Raw genomic sequence first — 21,860 nt, forward strand, 5'->3', positions numbered from 1 at the left:
AAATTTTTAAGATTATATTATAGTGCTTATAATTTACTAGAGATGTCGCTACACTTGAATAATAAATCTACTCAACAAAATGTAGCTGCTCTGTTGGTATTGAAACATTCTAGAATAAAAGAGTGGTGTCGACACATCGCTGCTGTACCAACAGTAGCGCCCTAACCACGAAACTAGAAGGGTTGTGGGTTGATTTACGACCAAAGAAATAACTACTCGATATCCGTACCAAATCGGGCCCATAAAATAATGAAAATTTGGACCAGTGAACATACATTCAAGTAAGTTGACAATTCGTTTTTAGGTTACTTAGTTTGAGGTTAATTTTTCGTTTCATTTCAGTCACCCATGGGAAACGGTTGCAACGGCCGCTTGGAGGAAATACCCTAATCCCCACAACCCGGCTGTAATCGGAACGGACGTCGTCGAAAGAAGAGTGGTCGACGGCGTTTTACACACGCACAGACTCGTCAGTTCGAAGTGGTATTTCCCTAAGTGGGCTCAAGCAGTAAGTGACATAACCTCAACCTTCGGTTTTTGGCCGTAGATTATACGTCATTCGCGGACAATGCACGTGGGGTATTGCGTAATTTTTTGTAAAACGGTGTGGTGGTGCCAAAAAATCCTCTACCTACGATACAGTGACGTAGAGATTTTATTATTAGACAACTCAAAAAATTAATAATTGATGATTTCACAATTAGGTTAAAAAGTACCGTTTTAAGTGTCAAATAAAAATGACATTTGTTTCCATGACTACCGCATATTGCGCCTAACAAACATAGGTCCAGGTCATTGCTTATCTCATTTCGAAATAATTTTTTATGATATTTTATGTAGTAGGTAACATTTATCAATTAAAAATTGTAGACTAAAAAATGTTATTGTAGACTCAATTGTAACAATAGTCTTTGTTATTTAATGATTTTTAAGGTGACAAATGGTGTAATATGTTTTATTTATAAATTAGAGAAAGTTTAAAGTTTTTTTTTGTGGTTGGATTGGAATGTTGACTTTCTTTAATCAAAAAATCCACACAAAAAACTGTTTCACATAACTCAATTTATTATATAATTTTTTTTATATTCATTATAATTCCATAGGAAGTAATATCAGAGGTGTAATAATCTACTCATGCTAATCCCAAATAATATCAATTTATTTATTTGAAATGATAGCAAAATTGTTTTGTATGATCCGCTTTGAACAAAAAACAAAACTGATTTAAACTGTGAAACAAAGCCTTTTAATTCAATTGATAATACCATTTTTTATACAACTATTTTTAACCCAACTGTTTGTGCCACTCTGTATATAAATAGAGATAAATTTATATTATTACTACCTACATTACATATTGATTTTCAAGGTTAAACAAGTTTTGAAGCAATCTTCAAGCTTTTAGTATTCTCCTAGAAAATAAAGCGTTTGTGTTCCAGTAACAAAAATAGGAATTGAATACTCAGGATACTTTAGAGCAGGAACAGGTGTAAGCCATTGGAGATAGCAATGGAGATATGCCATAATTATGATTTCAAACGCCCATGAAGAATTGATGTCAACTTGCAACATCACGAATCACAAAAAGTATTGATGCACCATTTTACTTTCACAAAGTATCATTCTCCATTTAATTATATTATGGCAATACGAATTACACTAATAAACAAGTTATTGCCAGCTGAGAATGATTGATGGAAAAGTTGATGATACATCAGACAATTGAGAATATTGTTTATGCCCCTGTCAATTCCCATGAATACATATATGGTTCAAATATAATATGGTTAATTGATAAGAACATTGTTATGTTACTAATACAGAACAAAGAAAATTGTTATAAAGGAAACAAATAGGAGATATGGAGTGTTGCAACATTGCAAATTTAATTTGTTCGGCTTTGATGCGAATTAGATTGGAACAAATACGACATATAAAACGCGATATCAATCGTTCGAAGCGTCATTGCTTATAATTTATAATTTTCTGTAAAAATTTTGATTATTAATCTTTTGTTGGTTAAGTTTCACCTTACTTTTGCTGTTTTTTAAGAGACCATGACATAAATTTACAATTACCTTTAGTTACTTTCTTTTTTATTGAGAATATTTAAACCTTCCTCGAAATAAATGAACAGCGTAAAACTTGACGTAATAAATAACTGTAATTTAGTCTATCTACGAAACTTAAACGTCATTAGACTAATTGTATGCGATAACGTAGAGCGTAGCGTCTGACCGTGTCGTTGAAGTTCATGGAAATTTTATAAGTTTGTAACACAATTTGTAAGCATGTAAGGTTATTCAGATAAAAAGTAAAGTGCGTTTCTAATTTATACGAAACGTAATCAATTGTTGCTATATTTGCATTTTCGTAAATAATAAAAATGATTATATCAAATTATTGATGTTAATGGGATTTTTTAAGTCCAAGGTTTAACGAGATTGATTTAGAGAGATAGATTCATTCACCCGTGAAAAAATTGCCGGCCAATTTTAATTTAAATGACCTCTCAAGTGGAATGAACCAGACGCTATTGGCATGTTCATTAATTTAAATTTATTTTCAAACAAAGAAATTAAATCGATTTTACAACTCTCATTTTCTTTTATAGAGTTACTCATCCGCTATTTCATCACAATACATGTTTAAATAAAGAATAAATATAAAATTTGCCCTCAACGTGATATTTTAAACCACGCGCGTGAGCTTGTACACTTATAAAGCGTTATAAAACGACTTGTGTTTTGGCAACCATCCAATCCAAAGGTATGCCTTCGCACGGTTTTTGCTTTTATTTTATATTAGTATTTAGGGATGGTGTAACGTACTGGCGGTGACATAGATTCGACCTGTAACCCACAACGTGTTTCTAGTTTCCATTTAAATATTAAAAGGGAATTGAATTTCGATGTTGTCAGTGAGACACGGCGTATTGAATATTTTATATTGGAAAATGAAGTGGACGCACGAGTCGGTTTTCTTATAATTTATTTAAAACGACGTTTTACTGTCGTAAAAGAATCCAAAGAATACGAAATTGATTGGATTTTAAATGATTATTGATTCTTTAGAATTCAATTTAATTATTTTTTTAGTTGACTTATCTTATCTTTTGATAAATTGGATTTAGTGCATACCTAATTTAATCTAGAGTTATTTATAATAATAACTTTTATGCTAACTGATATTAATTAGAACTTTTTTTTTATAGTTAATTGGTTCAGCAAAGGTCTGTTATGCGAGTGAAGAATCACAAGTGGACCCAATTGGTCGTCAAATGATATTAAAAACAATTAATCTAACATTTTGTCGACATATAGCAGTAAATGAAACGATAAAATATGTCCCACATCCAACTGATGACGCGAAAACGCTTCTAAAACAAGAGGCCGTTGTAACTGTAAAAGGTGTTCCTTTAAACAATTATATGGAAGATATTTTAGCGAATACAATCTCTTTGAATGCCGGTAAAGGTAGACAAGCGATGGAATGGGTGATTAGTAAATTAAACGCCGAAGTGACTGATTTTGCTAATTCTGCGGTAAAACAAACCGACGAATTGCTACATCAAACTAAAAAATCTTTGGACGATATTTCGCACAAAGCAATGAAAAGTTTCGATCAGATACCGAATTTGAGCGGGCCAAAGTGTCAAGAATTTTAGCAACTAACGGTCCTAGTGAAATTTTTTGTTTTGCCTCTACGTTACCCAGACAAGTATTAGCATTTAAGTTTCACCACGAGAATGAAGTTTTCTGTTGAGTTTCCGTACGTTTTGTGTAATATGCTGTGCCGTACATTAATTTTTTTATTTGTTCGTTTTGTGATCTGTTTGTTTAATTTTTCGTGATGATGAACAAAGTTGAAAAAGATCAGAGGCAAGTTCAAGTACAAGAAATAAATAATTATTTATTTATTTATGGCTGTCCGTTTATTATTATTACTTTTTTCATTTTTAGTTAGAATTTTTTTGATCAAGTACAACAGAAAGTTTATTATGTAATTATGTGGTTTAACTTTAATTAAGTGCTGTACTGTACTGAACTGATTATAATTTTTTTGATGATTTGTTAGCAGTAGACGCAAATATTTATTTAAAATAAAATTATAGTGATTTTTTGTGGGGGGTTAATTTATTAAAAATTATTTAGTCAATTTTGATTTACTGCTAACTAATTCTCAGTTTATACACAAATGGGTCTAATTAGATGAATTTAAAACTTTTTGACTCACTGTTTATAGCTGTAGACTATTTTGTGCAACATAGAGAATCGCTATTCTTAGAGGAAAAATCATTAATTTATTGTTCAAACATTCCCCAACGGATGTTGTACATTCGGCAATTGTACATAGTTTATAAAATAAATAATAACTCGTAAATGTATTTTACTATTTATATTTACGAATTCCTTTTTCACCACATCTTATTAAGACTAGATTCATTGCGTTATCAGTCATTATAGTTTGATTATCACCCTGCACTGATAATAATGTGGTTAAAAATTCGATCAGGAAATTATTTTTTCGTATGTTGACAAATTAACTAAATCATGGAAATTATAATAAATCAAATTGTACCAAGATATATCATTGTTATTAAATTAATAAAGATATATTTAAAAAAAAATTGTTATCTATATTTTTGTATCTATATTCCTTATTTGTTTTAATCCTTTTGTGTTTGTTCTTTTTTTAGAATTGATTTTTGGAGTCCTTGAAGATTGATAAACAAATTCCAAGACTATCCTATTTATCCTATTTGATTCATAATGTTTGTACGTGGTCATTACATGAAATTCACCACAAACCTAACTTTTTCCATGATGTTTGTGACCTGTCATAAGGTCTTGAACATTTTCAGCGGTAGATACGCTAATAAAACATACAATTATAAAGTTTCATTTAGAAAAGATGAAAGATAAGCGTGGTTAACAATTCATTCCTAAATTTGTCATCGACGCGTGGAAGATGGCAATATTAAAAAAGGTATTTTTTGTAATAAACTCCCATTATTTTACATGTTTTCTGCATTATTAAAACTAATTCAATTCCATTGTTACAGTTGCGATTAGATATGCTCTTGTGGCAGAACACTATTTACTAATAATGTTAATGGATTCAGTGCCTTAGTTGTATCCTTCAGCATTTCCAGATTCAAAAATTACACAAATTTCTCTCTAATTCAAAGCATAAAATGCAGTAAGAAACGTCTCGATTTATTTTGAACAACAATATTTTACAAAAAATACAATTTATAGATCCTGAACAAGTTAAGAGAGGGAAAGATTCTAATTGGAACTTTTAAAGCGTGATTTTCCAAATCTCGACTTCTCCCTCGACTTATTTACGATAGATAATACATAAAAGAAATGGTGTATTTCCAAAGATTTCACTTCTGAAATAGTGTAATACTATGACTGTTGGAGTAGATGACGTTATTGCCCGGATTGACGCGAAATAGCAGGTATAAATGATGACAATTTCAATTCTGTTGCCGAGAATTTTAGCCATAGACAATTTCGAGACTTATAATTAATGTTTAATATCAAAATAAATTGTTAAGTCCGTATTATTCCTATAAAATTCTAATTATTTTCTTTTGTATTTTTTAGGTGTAGTTTCTGATTGAAAATTTGATAATAATTAATAAGAAAACACCAAGAAAAAGTGGTGTTGGAGAAATTTCCTTTTTACTTATAGAAACATATCAAAAAATTAAGAAAGGAGATTTAATTGAATTGGATAAGAATCTTATATACAGGTATTCCAATCATGCTTCAATATTTTTTTAATCACAAATTATATAAGTGACATCATAAGCTACCAATATCTGAAAATATTTTCGGCCCATTTCAATAACTGAATTGAATGGAATGAATTGAAAATGTCAAAACATTTTTAAATACCTCGTAAACGATATATATTCGAATTATGCTGTTATCGATGTTGAATCATAAAAAAATTCATACGAATTGAATAGCATTACACATTTATGCAGATGACTACGAAGTTTTTTATCATTTATAGCACGATACGTCATTAAAAAAAATATTTTTAGGCATTACTAAAAAGTTCAATTATTCATATGTAATAACAAAGTAGAACTTGTTTTTAAAAATATTTTATTGCCATAAAGTAGAAAATTTTAACGTTAAAAAAATCATTAATATAATATACAGAATGATTCAAAACAATTAAAGCGAAAAACTCAGAGATAATTAACACTCTTTCGTATTTCTAATTCAGTTTTAAATCACAAATATATTTTAAAAAATATATTATGTATCATTAAAAAACAGCCTTTCTTTAATATTGGTAACAATTCGTAAATTACGTATGAAATACTCCTATTTATTTTTGGGTAAATTTAAGTATTAATATAACAATATAAAATAAACTAGAATTATATTCCCTATTTTTTCTTAAACGTGACTGTACTCTTCCATTAAAGCTTGACCATAATGAGTAATCACATAATCGTGATAATAAATCATAATGCAAAGTGGTTGTCCTAAAATAAGTGATCCCCAAACGACAACGTTACCCCACCTGGGCCCAACTTTTTGTTCCATAAATCGCGAAACGAATGATAAAGGCACTTGAGACATCATTCCTAAGAAAGCCCAGATTTTGAACGTTTTTAACGGTACGCTTACTAAATATTCATGGAAAAAGGCACTAACAAAGAAGACGATAACACTCGCGACGTGTCTTCCGTATCCCATTTCAACAACCGGAATATACAAGTGACGAACCGCCCAGCGGTGAACCGGCATATTCCAAGTACGCCAAAATGTATCGATGTTATTTGCGTTCCACCAATCACAATAAAAATTTCTATCGGCGAATTGTAAAACTTCGCCGATTAAATTATAAAAGGAATGAAAAACGATGTAAAACATGCACAGCCACATTAAATGATTTGGTATCGCTAGTTTTAGTAACCTCTCAGTTGCTAAAGTTACGTCCATATTACTAAATGGAATCAACGAGTTTTTAACGGACGGTACAACGTATTGTTGGATAATAGCAAACATTATTTGTAACCCAATTATAACTTCTAGCATTCTTTTTAGAAGAAATCGTTTACGAATGCGGTCGGTGCGTGGAAAATTTAATTCATAACAAAGAGTTGGGGCGCATAAATAGTAAACGAGGTCTTTTATATTTAAATTATCCGGGTAATGGACTATGCTGTTATTTAATTCAGAGTGATCGGTGTCGTCGTAGAGATGACCGTTTTTTTGATCTGCTAAAAAAAAATAATTTCAATTATTAATTTCTATTAAATATTCAAGATATCCTTACTATCTCTAATGTTGCTTAATGAATGAGTTTGTCTTTTCATATTTCCTGATTTACTTTTTTGTTTTGTTCTACACCACATGTTTACTTGAACATACGACCATAATTTCAGGAAAAGAATTGAGTACGTAAAACTTACAGTTGAAGCACCAACTAATGAAACAGTAAAATATTAAAAAATAAATTTTTATTGCATAATTAAGCTTACTTAAGCTAAATCCATCTCTTGTATTAATGGCAACAATCGGAATTAAAACAAGTACCAATAAATTGATGACCTGCGCAATAATTCCAGCACCTTGAGGAATAATTTCCTAAAATAAAAGTCATTGAAATCGTAAAAAACAATGATTTTAAAGTAACTTACAGCAGCTAAACCTTTTTCCAAAACAAGACAAATTAGACAAGGTATACATGTGTCTAAAAAAAGAAATGGTGCATATTAAAATAATTTAAATTAATACTTTATTTTTTTTTACATAAAAGAAGTATAAGACTTGGATGATCGTCTGTAGTTCCCCCTTTGCCACTTAAAACGTAAAACCATTGTATTGGATCAACTCGAATTCCGTATTTAATAAAATTTTCTAACAAAAGTCGTAATCCACCTATTGAAAGTAGTAGAAATCCCCAATTTACAAAACCGGCGAAGTTGTTGAAACCGGAAGTCCACGAAAATAATGAATCCCGTGGTTTGTGGCATCTATAAGTTATTTTATAATTATGAAATTTTTAATTACATAATTTATTACATATAAAAATTATGGCGTTAACCACATGGCGATATTTAATTAAAAAAATTGTTGTTTTTGATAAAAATTAAATAAACGTGGATTCTCTCAAGATTAACAGACTTTTATAAAGATAACAGCTGATAATTTTCAGTTTAATATTACACTTTGCACTCGTACTTTGATATTTCAGTCAAGTTCAATAGAGTTCATTTAAACTTAAAGTATTAATTTTAAATTTATTAAATAGATTGAATGAAATCAAATATGAAAATCGAAATTATTTCGACGTAAACATGTTGAGTTATTCTTGAGTGCAATCTTGAGTTATCCATGTCAAGGACGAACAAATATTCAAATGTAATTTGGTTTTAAATTTTACTTAAAAAAAATTAAAATTTCTTACGGTTTATCTGGTTGAGCTTTTCTCAACTTTTGTTCTTCAGTTTGAATATCTTCAGCCCTACCCACACTTTGTGCTCGCCTCATACGCAAACCATCCTGTTCTGACATTTTTCAAAACGTTTCTTTCACTCTATTAAAATCAATTTAAACCACTTAATCCTATTCAATTAAATTAAGAATACTTAATTTTAAAATAAATTATTACTTCAACTTTTATTAAACATAATATTAATAAACCGACCGATCACTTTAATCTACTGGTTGCATTTGATAAAGAAACGTTTTTTTAACGAAGAGAGGTTATAAATATCTGGACGGCTTGACTTGCTGGAAATTCGCTTTTGAAAAGGGGGGGTACATTCGTTGTGATAAGTCGTTTTTAAACCGAGTATTATTCACACTTGATGAACGTGTGGACATTGTTGCCAATAAGTTCGTGTTGCAATCAATCAAACAGCGATAGCGATATGTTACGAAACGTAAACATTAGAATTGAGTTTTGGTAATTAAATTGTTTAAATGGGGATATGTGGGTTTATGTGGTATTTTGACCTTGATGAAGGTCGTAATTTACGTCATTAAGTTGTTGAATGTACAAATTGTTTTGTCCTACTTAGATGGCATTAAATTATAGTGTTTATGAAGTTGTCTTAAGAAGGTAGATTTAACAAACAAGGTTTTAATAAAATAATTTCTTAATGGAACGTGCTATCTATGGATGTATAGATATATTCGATTTTATTCAATAAATTTGTGCGAAGTAGAATACTGTAGGACTTTACCATACAGAAATGATGAATTTTGTTAACACGTTGAGTTCTTACTTTAGCCGTTCGAGTATAGAGCGCGCGACGATTAAGAATATCATGGTGTTATAACCTCATCTTATCTTTATAATGTGGTTTTAAAGGTAGCATTAATTTATCTACATCTATGTCTAGTAAAGTTAAATAATCTGCCCCACCAATCTGTTTATTGTATATATTTCCGACAGATTATATCTACAATTACTAAGCATTTTTAGCAAGGTATAAAGTAATAATTTTTACACTGTTGCATACTTGCTATATACTGTGTTGCTATATGTTGCTATATACTTGAATGTACTTATTACAGCAGAATAGAGATTTGTGACACTTTGAGTATCCTTTACCTTTGGGGAAGATGTTATTTACAAAATGGCTACAAAAATGGTTTGAAATCCGTCCAATGCATACCTGGAGTGCTCAATTAGCTACTTTAACATAAGCGGTTGCCATTTGGGTTTGCTAAGATAATGGATAAGAGTTTACACGATCTAAGGATTTACTCAAGGCCATCCTCAACCCAACCCAACTGTCAAAACAGGGTTAGTATAGTTTTTGAATAAATTTATGAAATTTACTAGCTTGTATAGATTAGAGAAGAAGCGTGCAGAATTTTTATGGACGATGTAGTTCTTGGAAGTCTTCAAGGAAAATAAGAGATTAACATCAGAAAGAACATAATGGTACTTTATGACTCAAAGCATAATGGTACAGCAGTATGATGCTGTATATAGTCACGGTAAACAAAAAATGTTATTTTTATTGCTTCTGCATTTATATATAATCAATTATAGGAAACAGATATGATTTTTCTAGATTGCAGAGATGGGTCATCATTCTGTCAGGGACGCATTTCCAGAACTACCACTGCTTGATAAAAATAAAACCGAGACTCGAAGAATGACTTACTGCAAAATAACAAAAAAAGACTATGCTTTTGACGAAAGTGATCGCTTATACCAGGAGAGGATGGGGAAAACACTGTAAGCAACGTAGCTAAGTTGAAGTAATATTCTATACGAAGGAAAACAGCTTTCTAGCAATTTTAATATTTTTTTTAGATATGGTGACGTAATCGGACTATTAGAAGGAATATTTATGTATGTAAGAAAAACGAAAGAAAGGAAAACATGAAACAATGGAAAAATACTCAACCGGTAAATAGTACTTAAGTAGTTTAACTTTACCTTATTGCTTTATTTTATTGATTTCTAAATTACGAATCATGTAACTTAACTTTTTTTGTACATAACGAACGTTGGACTCTGTTGGAGTAAGATGTTAAAACGTCGACTTAAATCGTTTAATGTGGTTGTACTTGGAAATTATTACCGAGTCCTTCACCGTATTCCAAACCCAAAGTACATACACTTGTTCAAGAAACAATACTGGAAAAGATATACTTTACGACGCACGAACAATTTAAACGCGGTTTTGTACCTGGCCACACACGTACCCATACGTAAGAAGTACACAAGAGTAAAATACTCAAAGCTTACTCAATCAGATCGGAATAACAACAACTACTTAAGCGTATATCGTGTATGAAATATTTTTAAAGTTGAAAGAAAAAATGCGAAATTACAGGGACAATAGAAATAAGTTTGAAATTGAACGCGGGTGTAATAAAGAAAAAGTGGAAAATAATAAAATGCTAAAATAGAAAGGTACCTGTTCGTGTTTATAAACAAAAAAGTTTAAACACAATGAAACTGGTTTTGCCAACGTAATTCAATCAGGTGTTTTTCAATTAAATACACTCGACAATTACCACCTATTGATTGATTCGCGAGCTTGGTTAAATTCGAAAAAAAAAATGAATGAGAAAAAAAATTGTAATGGTTCGTGGCGCACATACCGTACGTACTTCGAAGTGAGGAAATTAAAGTTTGCGTTACTTGAACGCAGGTTGATTTATTTAAGCACCGGACAATAACTGTGGCGGCGGCGGCGGCGGTTTTCTGCTTGCTGCCACGTCTGAGATTGCGAAATTAGGCGAGTAATTCATTCGGCCATTGGTCACCGGCGGACCATTGTGTTGAATTGAGGCAATTATTTCGTCGCTTTTATACTTTATAGTATACGGTTTGCTTGAAACCGCCGCCGCGTACCACCGCCACAATCGCAGCCGCCGCCGTTAGCGTGGGTTGCGTATTATTCTATGTAGTATGCGGCATAAAATCCGCGAATTTTGTAACTTTGCGTCATTGGTGTGTGTGTACTAGACTGTCTGCACTTGTAGGTATCGACAAATCACCACGTTGCATCGATAAGAATCGCTTTATTATTGTGCCGTTAGGTCGGGTGTTTCGTAATCAACCACGCTGCCGGTGCGAGACACCCGCTAAAATAGGTTAGTTATATTGAAATTCCAAAACTTTATCGATCTTATGAAATTACTTTATACGTTTCATTACCTACCCTATTGTTAAACTATTCAATCCTTTTTCATTCAGTTATTAATAAATTAAACTCGATTTGATTAAAATGGCAATAAAATACTAATAATAAATTTGAGGTGAATCATCAATCATTTGAATTGGATTCTTTCTGTTCTTCCACATCATAAAGAAAAACTTGTCAAAGCAACCATTAAAATTTAAATATATCTGTTGAAACCTAATCTACAAGAATTACAATAGACAAGACACACCCATCAAGATGTCTCTACAACGTTACCCAACCGAATGTAGGTACTTATACCACTATCTACAATAGTCAGCTTCGTTAATTAATTCCGCGATAGACCCGCGACGTATTAAATTACAGATTAAGCGGTAAAGCGTTTGCATATGTATGTATGTGGGGCTTAGTTTCACGCCGACTCGTTTGATAAATCGTTTCGGCGGATAATGGACGCTAATTCACTTATTACTCTCGTGGTTTCGCGGAACGCGCCGCGGACTTCGTATCTCTACTTACGAGAAGGGAAAATTACCCGTTCGAGGCTTTACGTAATTTATCGCTCGTGCCGTAAAATCCCATTATTAATAGAGAGATCGAAGAAAAAAAAATTCGATAAGAAATTTTTATAAAAGAAGCATTTATTAGTAGAACACGATTTCTCGTAAATATTTATTTTTTATTTTTAAGTCGTGACTTAACTAAACGTTAAAAGTAAATCTGGTTGGTTTCATTTTATAAAACATCATTTAATCCCGAATTAATACCAATATGGTACGGTATCGGTTGGTTTGTTGTTATGCAGAGTTGATGTTGGATGTTGGAGCGTTATAAAGTTGTTCTAGTATACGTACACGTAATGGCAAACGTATCGTTTTCTTTTCCATTTACGATATTAATCGGCGGTTAAGCGAAACGAACGGCGCCTGTTTCGCGGTCTTTACGCTCGCGCGGTGCGAATTCACTAACTGCGGCTGTACATAAACGTACGCATTAACTTGCTTTATTTACTGTTTATGCAAAGTTAATGAAATGGGCGAAGCGTTTGCTCGCCTCCTTCCAGGAAAGCTGTTATATTAACTTGGTGTGTTTGTGTCGGTCTTTAAATCTGACGGTTTAACGATCGCTTTAAAACACTTGTTGTTACTCAATTGATAATAATACATACATTTTATTATTATTCGACGTTTGTAGATATTTATCTATTTTAACACAATTTTTTTTAGCATCTTGTCCATTGTCGGGGGTACACAGAGAAGGTATATTTCTACTCTGCGGTGTAAGTACACGATCTGGGCATACACAGTTCTATATAGCGCTTGTTTCTGTATAGAAGGCGGAACAGGAAAAGCTATAAGCTACGTGTAAATGTACGTTCGTTTTGTCTGTATATCAATTGAGACGTGCAAGAGTATAAATCCCCACTGCCTTATTCGGCGTGGACAGAAATATACTAAAACGGAATCGTTTCATACAGTCTGAGAGCAGGTATTGCCATTCCCGACCAACTTCACTATCTATAGGCGATTTTGTCCTCACTTTTTTTTATTTAGTACGGTAGCATTCAACTTTAAAACATTCCATAGAAACAGAACAATATATCATATATAGAGTGGCTACTAAAAAATCTATTTCAAGTTTCTCTGTATCTCATACTTAATTATAAATGGATTGACACCATTAAAAATAATCAAAAGCAACTATTTGGTAGACGTATACCCGGCGAACATTTTGTGTCTATTATTTACCACTACTTTTCTACTTACTTTTTTATACATAAATTATATATTTATATTTCTTATTTATTGCTTGTAGATGTGGCTGCAGTAAAATTATTAATATAATTATCGAAACAAGTCAGAAAGGTGAGTTCACCTGCTTGGATTATTGGCGCCATTAAAAAGCTGGTTTAGAGCTCCACAATTTATTAAAAAGAATATATGGAAAAATAGGCGCAGAACGTGAATTGCGCGATTTAATAACCTAGGGGCCTCAAGTGCTTTAATTTGAGAATTATGACAAGAAAATCAGATCAATGGATAATCATGGAATGGATCATGTAATGGAAGACAGTTTAATATCTTTATTGAGCTATCAATAATCACTGTAAGAAAGATTGCTAAAAGGTACAATTTCAAAATTTGAGATATGGTAAGTTTATTTTTTATTCATTAACAATTCTAATAATTAAATTATAAGAAAGATGTCATGTATTTTCATTTTCTAGAACAATCTAGAACAACATTGAAAAATTTCAAAGTCAAAAAATGTGGGGCTAACTTCCCACACTCCATGTATTGCCAGCTTCTCTTAAATCGGGTTCATCCCACCTAGACATATTTTGATTACTGAAATGTACTACAACTTTAGGCAAGTAAACATCAAATGAAATTTTGTAATAATTGAAAAATCCATATCAAATTTTCAAAAAAGTTATTTTAAGAAAAATTTAATACCAGCCTCATGTTGTTACATTATAATTTTTTGTATAAAACCGAACAAGGTAATCAGTAACCCGAGACAGGACGGTACTTTTGACATAACTACAGGATCGGTAAAGAAAAAAAGATGGATTTTTCAATGCGTGATTAATACCGTCGAAATCTCTATTATTGAGTAAATGATAGCGTACGATCTTAACCGCTGACAACGTGTTGAACCCGAACGGGCAATATTTCAACTCTTTTCGGTGCCGTCGAGGCTACGTTTCGAATATGGTGGTCGGACGCCGAAATATCACGTGTCCGTCGCGGCTGTAATTTCTCCGAGATGTATTTATTTATTTATGCGAGTGAAGTGTTTTTAATGGTACGCGCGCCCCGTGAATAATTTTGGGACGGACGACGACGACTATCATTATTGTTTTCGGTGGGTGAATAAATTTCCCACGAAAAAATGCGTCATACGATACATTGGTACTGCGGTGAAACGCCTACCGAAATTAAAAGAAAACTGTTTTATCATCTTGTGTATGTCAAAAGAGAAAGGAACTAAAATAATTAAAATAAAACTGATTTTTTTCGATATTTTTACCGAAATAAAATAGAATTCCTAATTACTTTGGTGACTAACGCTTGATTGACAACAAGAAAGTAGAATTTATATACATCTAATATACTTGGGCTTTAGGTAGACTAGAAAGACAGTCAGACAGACAGTAGGAGTTCCCCATTCTCACCTGTTCAGTTTCTTGGGCACGCCGTAGTGTGCCGTGGCGCCATAGGCGTGGCCTACTTGTTTCGCAGCTTTTTTAATTTAATTTGGCGCCGCGCGCGGCTCTACTGTCGCAGCAACACCGCCTCATACACACTACTTTACTTACTATACATACACAACTTTAGCATACTCTCCCAATCTCACTCTAGACATACATACACATTCATTTGTAAACGCACACAATAACCAAGCTGGATACTCGGAACTTTATACACGCAGACGATAGATAGTGGTAGGAGATACACGTCTCACATAGCGAGACTCCGGGTGACTCTAGCGGTGCGTATGTTAATTAAACAAAGCAGAAACAAAATAGTAGATCCGCTTAAGAATATGTAGCGCCGCGCTTTATGTCGTAACTCGGCCCATAAATTAGCATGTATTATTGTCGGCCGCCCGCGTTTTAATACACCATTAGAGACCCTTATTAGTTTGTAATCTTTCTGTTTGTATCTCGGGGTTCACTCTTATATGACATGTAATCCACGTGTCCGTGATTCTAACGGCAGTATAAGAAGTGAACCGACTACGAGGTTGGCACTGAGTTACTTTTATGGATCTAAACTGATATGGTATAAAATGAGTGTAATGGATCATAATCGCTATATCCATTGTAAATAACCTATAATGTTGGTTCAAAATTTTCTAACTACTATCAATATAGTATAATTAACTATTAAATGTATTAAGAAATATAAAACAGCATAAAAAATGAAACTGAAGTAATAAGGTTAAAGATATAATTTATTTGTATCTATTACCCACGATAATAACGCAAGATTTATATAATTATTAGTTACAAGTAAAGACCGCTTAAACGATGCCGTGTTACCATATCGGTTCAGTTTAATACTGGTCTCTTGTAGTGTTCTAGGTTACTGGCGTGGCAGAATGTCACAGACATAGGTAAATTCATTCATAATTCAAGCAGCACGCTTCCAGGAACTCCGGTCACTACCGTCGTCGAAGTCTGAATAAATGAATTATAAATCGCCGTATAAATGATGAATGAAGCGTAGCACAATTTGGCGACTACGCCTACGATCTATCTACCATGTACCTATACTATATGGTCTATCTATTGCTGCCATAGTCACGGCCGTGCCCATGTCTCTGTCTGTAAAATTACGTTTGTTTTTACTTCGTCGTAAAACTCAAGGTTTTCAAGGAATCTTAGATGCTTGTCAATTTTTTTCAAGTTATTTATTTTTTAATAGTTTATTTTACATTTATGGTTTTTATTACGAGTATAAATAATTATCGTGTCGTTAGTAATAATTCATCAAAATCTCCATTGAATAGCTCGCACACGCTCATAAGGTTAAACTGCCCGATTAGTCACGCGTTAGTTCACGAGAATCGAGCTTCCATCGCGTGATTGTAGGCGGTGCCATAGGCAGGTGAGAAACAAGCACTTGGCAAGGAACAATAGGAAGACACGTGTTCAGGTTTTTAGGTAATCCCCCCAAACGTCTATCTTACCTGTGTGTGCTTCAGTTTACGTCAAAAACCACGAAGATGATTAATTGACGATTGTGTTCATCTTTCTCGTGTCGGAAGATCCGTGCTCTAATCGATTCAGTTTTTTTCAAAATCGTTTTGTTTTGCTCAATTTCTCCCTTCATTAAACTACTCGCTCGACTGGTACAGAAAACGAACTTTTTGTACGATATCTACCTTTATAACCCCTTCGATGGGGTTATGTTTTTATTGTATGCAATCGTCTCATTTTAATTAGATCACGGACCAGGTGATACGTGATGATATCGGTACGTTCGGTTAATTAATTGAAAAACTCGCGTGTCACGTCCTTCTTTGGTATACCGAGCACGTGATTCGGTACTATATACGACTACCTATCGACCAGTTATTAATTATGAAGACAAATTGGGTTTTGAGTATCTTGGTACGATCAATAACGGATCACCATCAGATTGATTTGATTTAATACCTGCTCGAGATTTATATATAAATATTTCACCTACCACTCAAAAAAAAAACTAGTCTATTAATCATTAAAAATCTTGCATTGACTAAATTTATTAAAATGTGTAAGTCCTCATATTTTTTATTGTTTATTGTTGATTTATTGCTGTTTATAAAAGTTTCAGTTTTACAGGAAGAGATGTTGATAGCCTATAAAAATATACTGATTGAAAGAGAACTCAACGTCAAGTACTCAGATTGGGGAGGAAGAAGGAAGGAAATTGAGACTAGAGAAGTCAAATCAAGAAAATCAAAAAATAAAAAAATAATCCAACTCTGAACCAACCTAATTAAACATCACAGCAACTAAACCTAAGAGTACTGCAACCACAATGTGACTCAACATTAAAGTAAGTCAAAGGAATCAACTCAACCCCAAAGAAATACAAATCGTAAACAATCCAACCTGATAATAAGTCAACTTTACCCATTGTACTTCAACCTTGACAGAGACTTAAGCCAACTCCAAACCAACTTAACCAGACGCCAAAGGAAATGAACCCAACCTTATAACAAGCCAACCGGAAAACACACCTACATAAATCTGTTCCTAAGATTTTTTGGACAAAGGAGTCTCGTCTTTAATGTCTCCAACATAATATTCAGGTATTTTATGTTTTTCTGCAAGATTTGTCAGACAACTACCTCATCTTAATTTATAATTTATATATAAATATTTCACCTACCACTGAAAAAAATGATGATATTACTACTCAATTAATCATTAAATATCTTGCACCGACTAAATTTATTATATTGGTAATTCCTTATATTGTTGCATATTCAATGTTGTTTATAAAAGTTTTAGTTTTAAAAGAAGAGGTGCTGATAGCTGATAAAAATATACTGATTGAAACAGAACTCAACGTCAAGTACCCAGATTGGGAAGGAAGTATGAAGGAAACAAATTGAGTGCTTGGATTAGAAAATTTTTTTAATATTGCCATACAATCGAATAAAACCGACATGGGTGAGAAAAAATTCAACTTTAAAGCAAGCAAAAAAAATTTCAAAGAAACTTCACCATAAAATGATCCAATTCTGAACCAACCTAATTAAACATCACAGCAACTAAACCTAAGACTGTTCCAACCACAATATCACCCAACATTAAAGCAAGTCAAAATAATCAAGTCAACCCCACACAAATGCAACTGGTAAACAACCCAACCTTACAATAAGTCATCTTAACTCATTGTAATTCAACCTTGACAGAAACTTAAGCCAACTCCAAACCAACTTAAGATCCCAAAGGTAATGAACCCAACCTTATAACAAGCCAACGAAAAACACACGTACATGAATCTGCTCCTAAGATTTTTCGGACAAAGAAGCTCTCGTCTTTAATGTCTCCAACATAATATTCAGGTATTTTATGTTTTTCTGCAAGATTTGTCAGACAACTACCTCATCTTAATTTTATTTGCATTCTAGGTATCGATCAGCTGATGATTGCTTTTGACAGTTGCAAACCATTCGAAAACCGATACACATACATTCTAAAAAAATTTATTAAATTAATTGTTAACACATACAATTTGTAATGAATACGCAACACAAAGAAATTTCCTTACCTCAAGTAAAATATCATGTAAACTTAACTATTTATACATCATATTTGTAAGTTTATATTATCTTTTAGAGTAAAAACATACACGGTGGCAAGATAAATTTTATGAGCGTAAGCGTAGTGGTCATAAAACCGAGTGACGGAAGGACAAGAGCTGTGACTGAATAAAAGATGGTTACGTTACACAAGTGGTTTTCTCGGACCATAAGCCCGGAGCAGTCGGTGGTCATAGACGACGATCATTAGATCCGGAGGCCGTAAGTTCGGTGACGCGAATTCGTACGCGGCCGACGCGCCGCACCGGTTGAGTTAAGCTCGCCGACTTTATTACTACCAGATAAATAAGGCTTCTTTATTATCGTGCTCTTGGGCGGTACAAGACCGGACCCGTGCGCCACTGTCCGTACGACGATAGGGCTTCACTAAATCTCGATAATAAATGCGTAATACCGGTTGAAAATAGGCGAACGCACGAGCCACACACGTACAAAAAGAACAACGATACCACAAACACCGACGACGACCACCTCTTATTTATTTACGTGTTATTTTCCGATGGGGATAGTTTTAAAAAGCAAATGGAGTACTGAGTCGATTTAAATTTTATAACTTTTATTGGACTAATTGAATTTTTATGATCTTGTGATTTATTTTTACTTTTTCCTTTCAGATATTTATTAGGTTTACTGTTTTTCAATCTGTGAGGTATGTTTCGTGAAGAGACGCGCATACCTCCCATGAATTCTATCGTGCGTATCCCCCATTAAGAGATCAAAGAATAAATTAATTGTTTCAGTCTTGGACTGTTGGTGCATACACGTTTCGAAGTTTAATTGTTATCCTCAGGGGACTATTTGAACGTTACTTACCTATTAAGCGTTTAATAAGTTTTCCATCAATTTATCATAAGTTCGAAGAATTCAATTGGAATACCGTCCCACGTACAAATCGAGCGTGTGACAAAGGCACCCTATCTACGTGTTGATATAGGCCGCGTTTCGATTATCCGCCGCGAAAATGAAGTAATAAATTGAACCGATTCTGCACGCAGAAACCGGAATGACGAATGCCCTGATTGAATTACATTGTAACCTAACGATAAGGTTTATTGATTTGCAATGGACGTTGGCAAATCGCCTAACACCGTTCAACGCGATCTATTGTTGAAACGAGACGAAAAATCCCTACAAAGATATATAGAATTTTCAATATACATAGGTAAGTATGTGTCCTGATTTCTAACTAGAATTGATATTTCTTGATTACGTTAACTTGAGAAATTATTTTTTTTGCAAAATGTAATAATAACGATTATTATTTGTTACCTTGTTAGTTTATTGAATTGTTTCTTGCACCTGTTTTCACACGGTAACAAGAAGTTACCGTTTATGCGAATAGATCCGTGTCTTTCGCAATTTATGCATATATTAAACAACAATTCCTCTCTCTCTGTTTATATTGTTTGTCGTTCAATTCATTCATAACTACACAACGAGATTTATATTTATATTCAATAATTCATACATACGTTATCATTAACATTCTCCAGGCGTAACTGATATTAATCTTAATCAAAAAATTAATCGTTCTTAAATAGATTTTCTATTTTAAAATAGATTTAGCGCGTGTTGGGGATGCTGCGAAGTGATTATTAGGTTGGCACCTTTTTAATGAAATTGGCCAAAGATTTTATCGAAAAACAATGGGTGAAGATTTACACCTGTCCAGAAACGGTTAGTAGCTGTTGAAAATTGCGATCTTATCGTTTCCTCAGTTTATCTGATCGGAACAGGTTATTAGCGAACGATTTTAGGGTGCAAAAGAAACCGATCTCTGGTCAAAATGATTTTAAGATTACGGTTTGAAAAATGGCAGCGAAAATTATGGCAATTTCGTTTAAATTAATAAAAATGGAAATTAAGTTGAAAATTAATCAGATTCGGATTTAGCCGTGCGTCTCTCAAGACTGCTAAATCCGAAACTTTCTAGTTCTAGATCTAGTGTTAGTTCTAGTTTTAACTGTGGTTCAGTGCTAGGTTATTGTATATTTTTATTGAACTAACACTGGAACTAGAAATATTCAGGTTTAGCCATCTTAAGAGACATATTACGGCTAAACCCGAAATTTGTACTTCTAGGTTTAGTGTTAGTTCTAGTTTTAGTTGTAATTCCGGTTTAGTCGTGTGTCTTCAGAGTCTTTAAACTTAACAAATTCGTATGTTGGATTTTTGAATAATTTTAAATATTAATTGATGGACATTCTTTAAAAAAAAGAGAATAAATTCCAAGTGTAGATGAACCAATCTGATTTACGTTTCCTTCTGGTTCATCTCGGAACGATGGAAATCGTTGTAGATATTTAACGCGGCGATTGTGCAATTAAATTTGCACTCATTGCGCTCTGCCCCGGTTTATCTTCGCGGAAGATCTTTGCTAGCGGCTCTTAGCATAAGCCGAAGCGACCTAGCGAGATCTCTAACGCTAAAGCTAACCTAAGAACGAAAAAGAAATTCCCTATACCGGAGCTTATTTAGCACCATCGGAGTCTAATGCATGCCCGGGATCGCGATAGGCGAGAATCAAATCATGTTCGAGCCAAATTTATTCCGACGAGGAACTGTGTTCGCTTCGACTTTTGTAATGAGCATATCTAGATCTTACGACGACCGACGTCGAACTCTTACGTAATTATCAATTCATGACGATTTCCGCGTTTCTGAAATGGATTATTTACCGGGAGTTGAAATTACTACGGTTTTTGCTGCTGTTGGTGTCTACGAAATTACATCACCAACAAAGAATGTGGGGTAATTATATCGATTTTTTCTGTTGATCGATGAACGTTAAAGGTCTTGGCGGTTTATCTAAGGAATGTCAGCTATTATTCTATGTGAATTGATGCAAACTTTCGTATCAGAATGCGTACGGGTGTTGATTACAAAAAAAAATAAAAGGAATTTCTTTGTCCAGTTAAGAAATCATCTTGTAACCCAGATTTTTTAAATACTACATAAACTCAAAATTACATATAATCATCGAATCGTTTACTCGTTTACACTTGGCGTAACCTTGCTCGAGTAAAAAGCCATTCCGTCCATTAATTAAATATGAGCCGACGCATCATAACTCCGTCTGGATTTCACACCTGCCCCAACAGAACGGAATATATGCATCGAGTTCTTGCCGTCCGTATCATCGGGCAATTAAAGAAAGCATAGTCATTCCGAGTCATCACAATCATCGCGCAGCGAACATGAGCACCGGGCCTCCCGGGATTTTACTTCTTCAAGAAGACGCCCATCACGCACAGGTATGGTATAAGGGTTAAGGTGGATGATGTGAACGTCGACGACGTGTGCCGATCCATTGTGGTCAAAACAATGATATTAACGAGCGCGAACAATGGACATGGTATTCGTCTAAATATTGACGACG

At 33.3% G+C, this 21,860-nt stretch overlaps 3 protein-coding genes and 1 long non-coding RNA gene across 8 annotated transcripts in view; 3 read left to right on the top strand and 1 right to left on the bottom strand.

Annotated features, from left to right (window-relative positions):
• Positions 1-109: 109 nt before the first annotated feature.
• Positions 110-4,387, top strand: LOC111424802 (PRELI domain containing slowmo). The gene is made up of 3 exons (XM_023058488.2): positions 110-281; positions 343-508; positions 3,215-4,387. The coding sequence occupies exons 1-3, from the start codon at positions 250-252 to the stop codon at positions 3,665-3,667; spliced, it is 651 nt and encodes a 216-aa protein (XP_022914256.1). The 5' UTR covers positions 110-249; the 3' UTR covers positions 3,668-4,387.
• A 1,721-nt stretch (positions 4,388-6,108) lies between these two features.
• LOC111424823 (diacylglycerol O-acyltransferase) lies at positions 6,109-8,848 on the bottom strand. 2 transcript variants are annotated; one of them, XM_023058516.2, is made up of 6 exons: positions 8,446-8,848; positions 7,788-8,011; positions 7,676-7,728; positions 7,517-7,622; positions 7,312-7,461; positions 6,109-7,252 (listed from the first exon to the last, which is right to left on the bottom strand). In XM_023058516.2, the coding sequence occupies exons 1-6, from the start codon at positions 8,550-8,552 to the stop codon at positions 6,426-6,428; spliced, it is 1,467 nt and encodes a 488-aa protein (XP_022914284.1). In that variant the 5' UTR covers positions 8,553-8,848; the 3' UTR covers positions 6,109-6,425. The 2 variants fall into 2 exon arrangements, with proteins under 2 accessions (XP_022914284.1, XP_022914283.1); XM_023058515.2 differs by having other exon boundaries at positions 6,109-7,255; positions 8,446-8,847.
• A 492-nt stretch (positions 8,849-9,340) lies between these two features.
• Positions 9,341-13,876, top strand: LOC111424864 (uncharacterized). Of its 2 annotated transcripts, none has more exons than XR_002707654.2 (6): positions 9,341-9,472; positions 9,561-9,792; positions 9,841-9,989; positions 10,067-10,256; positions 10,312-10,407; positions 13,469-13,876. It is a non-coding gene; the product is annotated as an uncharacterized lncRNA (long non-coding RNA). The 2 variants fall into 2 exon arrangements; XR_002707656.2 differs by having other exon boundaries at positions 10,067-10,233.
• Positions 13,877-13,881: 5 nt separating this feature from the next.
• The window catches only part of LOC111424852 (uncharacterized), a 59,096-nt gene continuing 51,117 nt past the window's right edge, over positions 13,882-21,860 (top strand). The window contains exons 1-6 of one of the 3 annotated variants that reach the window (XM_071196642.1): positions 15,526-17,205; positions 17,306-17,461; positions 17,658-18,012; positions 18,071-18,223; positions 18,290-18,434; positions 18,498-19,643. The gene's annotated coding sequence lies outside the window, so the exon portion shown is untranslated. Of the gene's footprint in view, positions 17,462-17,657; positions 18,013-18,070; positions 18,224-18,289; positions 18,435-18,497; positions 19,644-21,860 lie in introns of all 3 variants that reach the window. The other 2 variants (XR_011640620.1, XM_071196643.1) reach the window with 2 other exon arrangements.

Source organism: Onthophagus taurus, chromosome 6 (genome assembly GCF_036711975.1).
Source record: "Onthophagus taurus isolate NC chromosome 6, IU_Otau_3.0, whole genome shotgun sequence".
Classification (NCBI taxonomy): Eukaryota; Metazoa; Arthropoda; class Insecta; order Coleoptera; family Scarabaeidae; genus Onthophagus; species Onthophagus taurus.

Excerpts from the sequence above, each read along its gene's own strand:
- LOC111424802 (XM_023058488.2), top strand. The coding sequence starts at position 250 with ATGAAAATTTGGACCAGTGAACATACATTCAA. Across the intron at positions 282-342 it reads ACCAGTGAACATACATTCAA|TCACCCATGGGAAACGGTTG; the intron begins GTAAGTTGACAA and ends GTTTCATTTCAG. Across the intron at positions 509-3,214 it reads TCCCTAAGTGGGCTCAAGCA|TTAATTGGTTCAGCAAAGGT; the intron begins GTAAGTGACATA and ends TTTTTTTTATAG.
- LOC111424823 (XM_023058515.2), bottom strand. The coding sequence starts at position 8,552 with ATGTCAGAACAGGATGGTTTGCGTATGAGGCGAGCACAAAGTGTGGGT. Across the intron at positions 8,012-8,445 it reads AAAGCTCAACCAGATAAACC|ATGCCACAAACCACGGGATT; the intron begins GTAAGAAATTTT and ends AATAACTTATAG. Across the intron at positions 7,256-7,311 it reads ATTAAGCAACATTAGAGATA|CAGATCAAAAAAACGGTCAT; the intron begins GTAAGGATATCT and ends ATTTTTTTTTAG.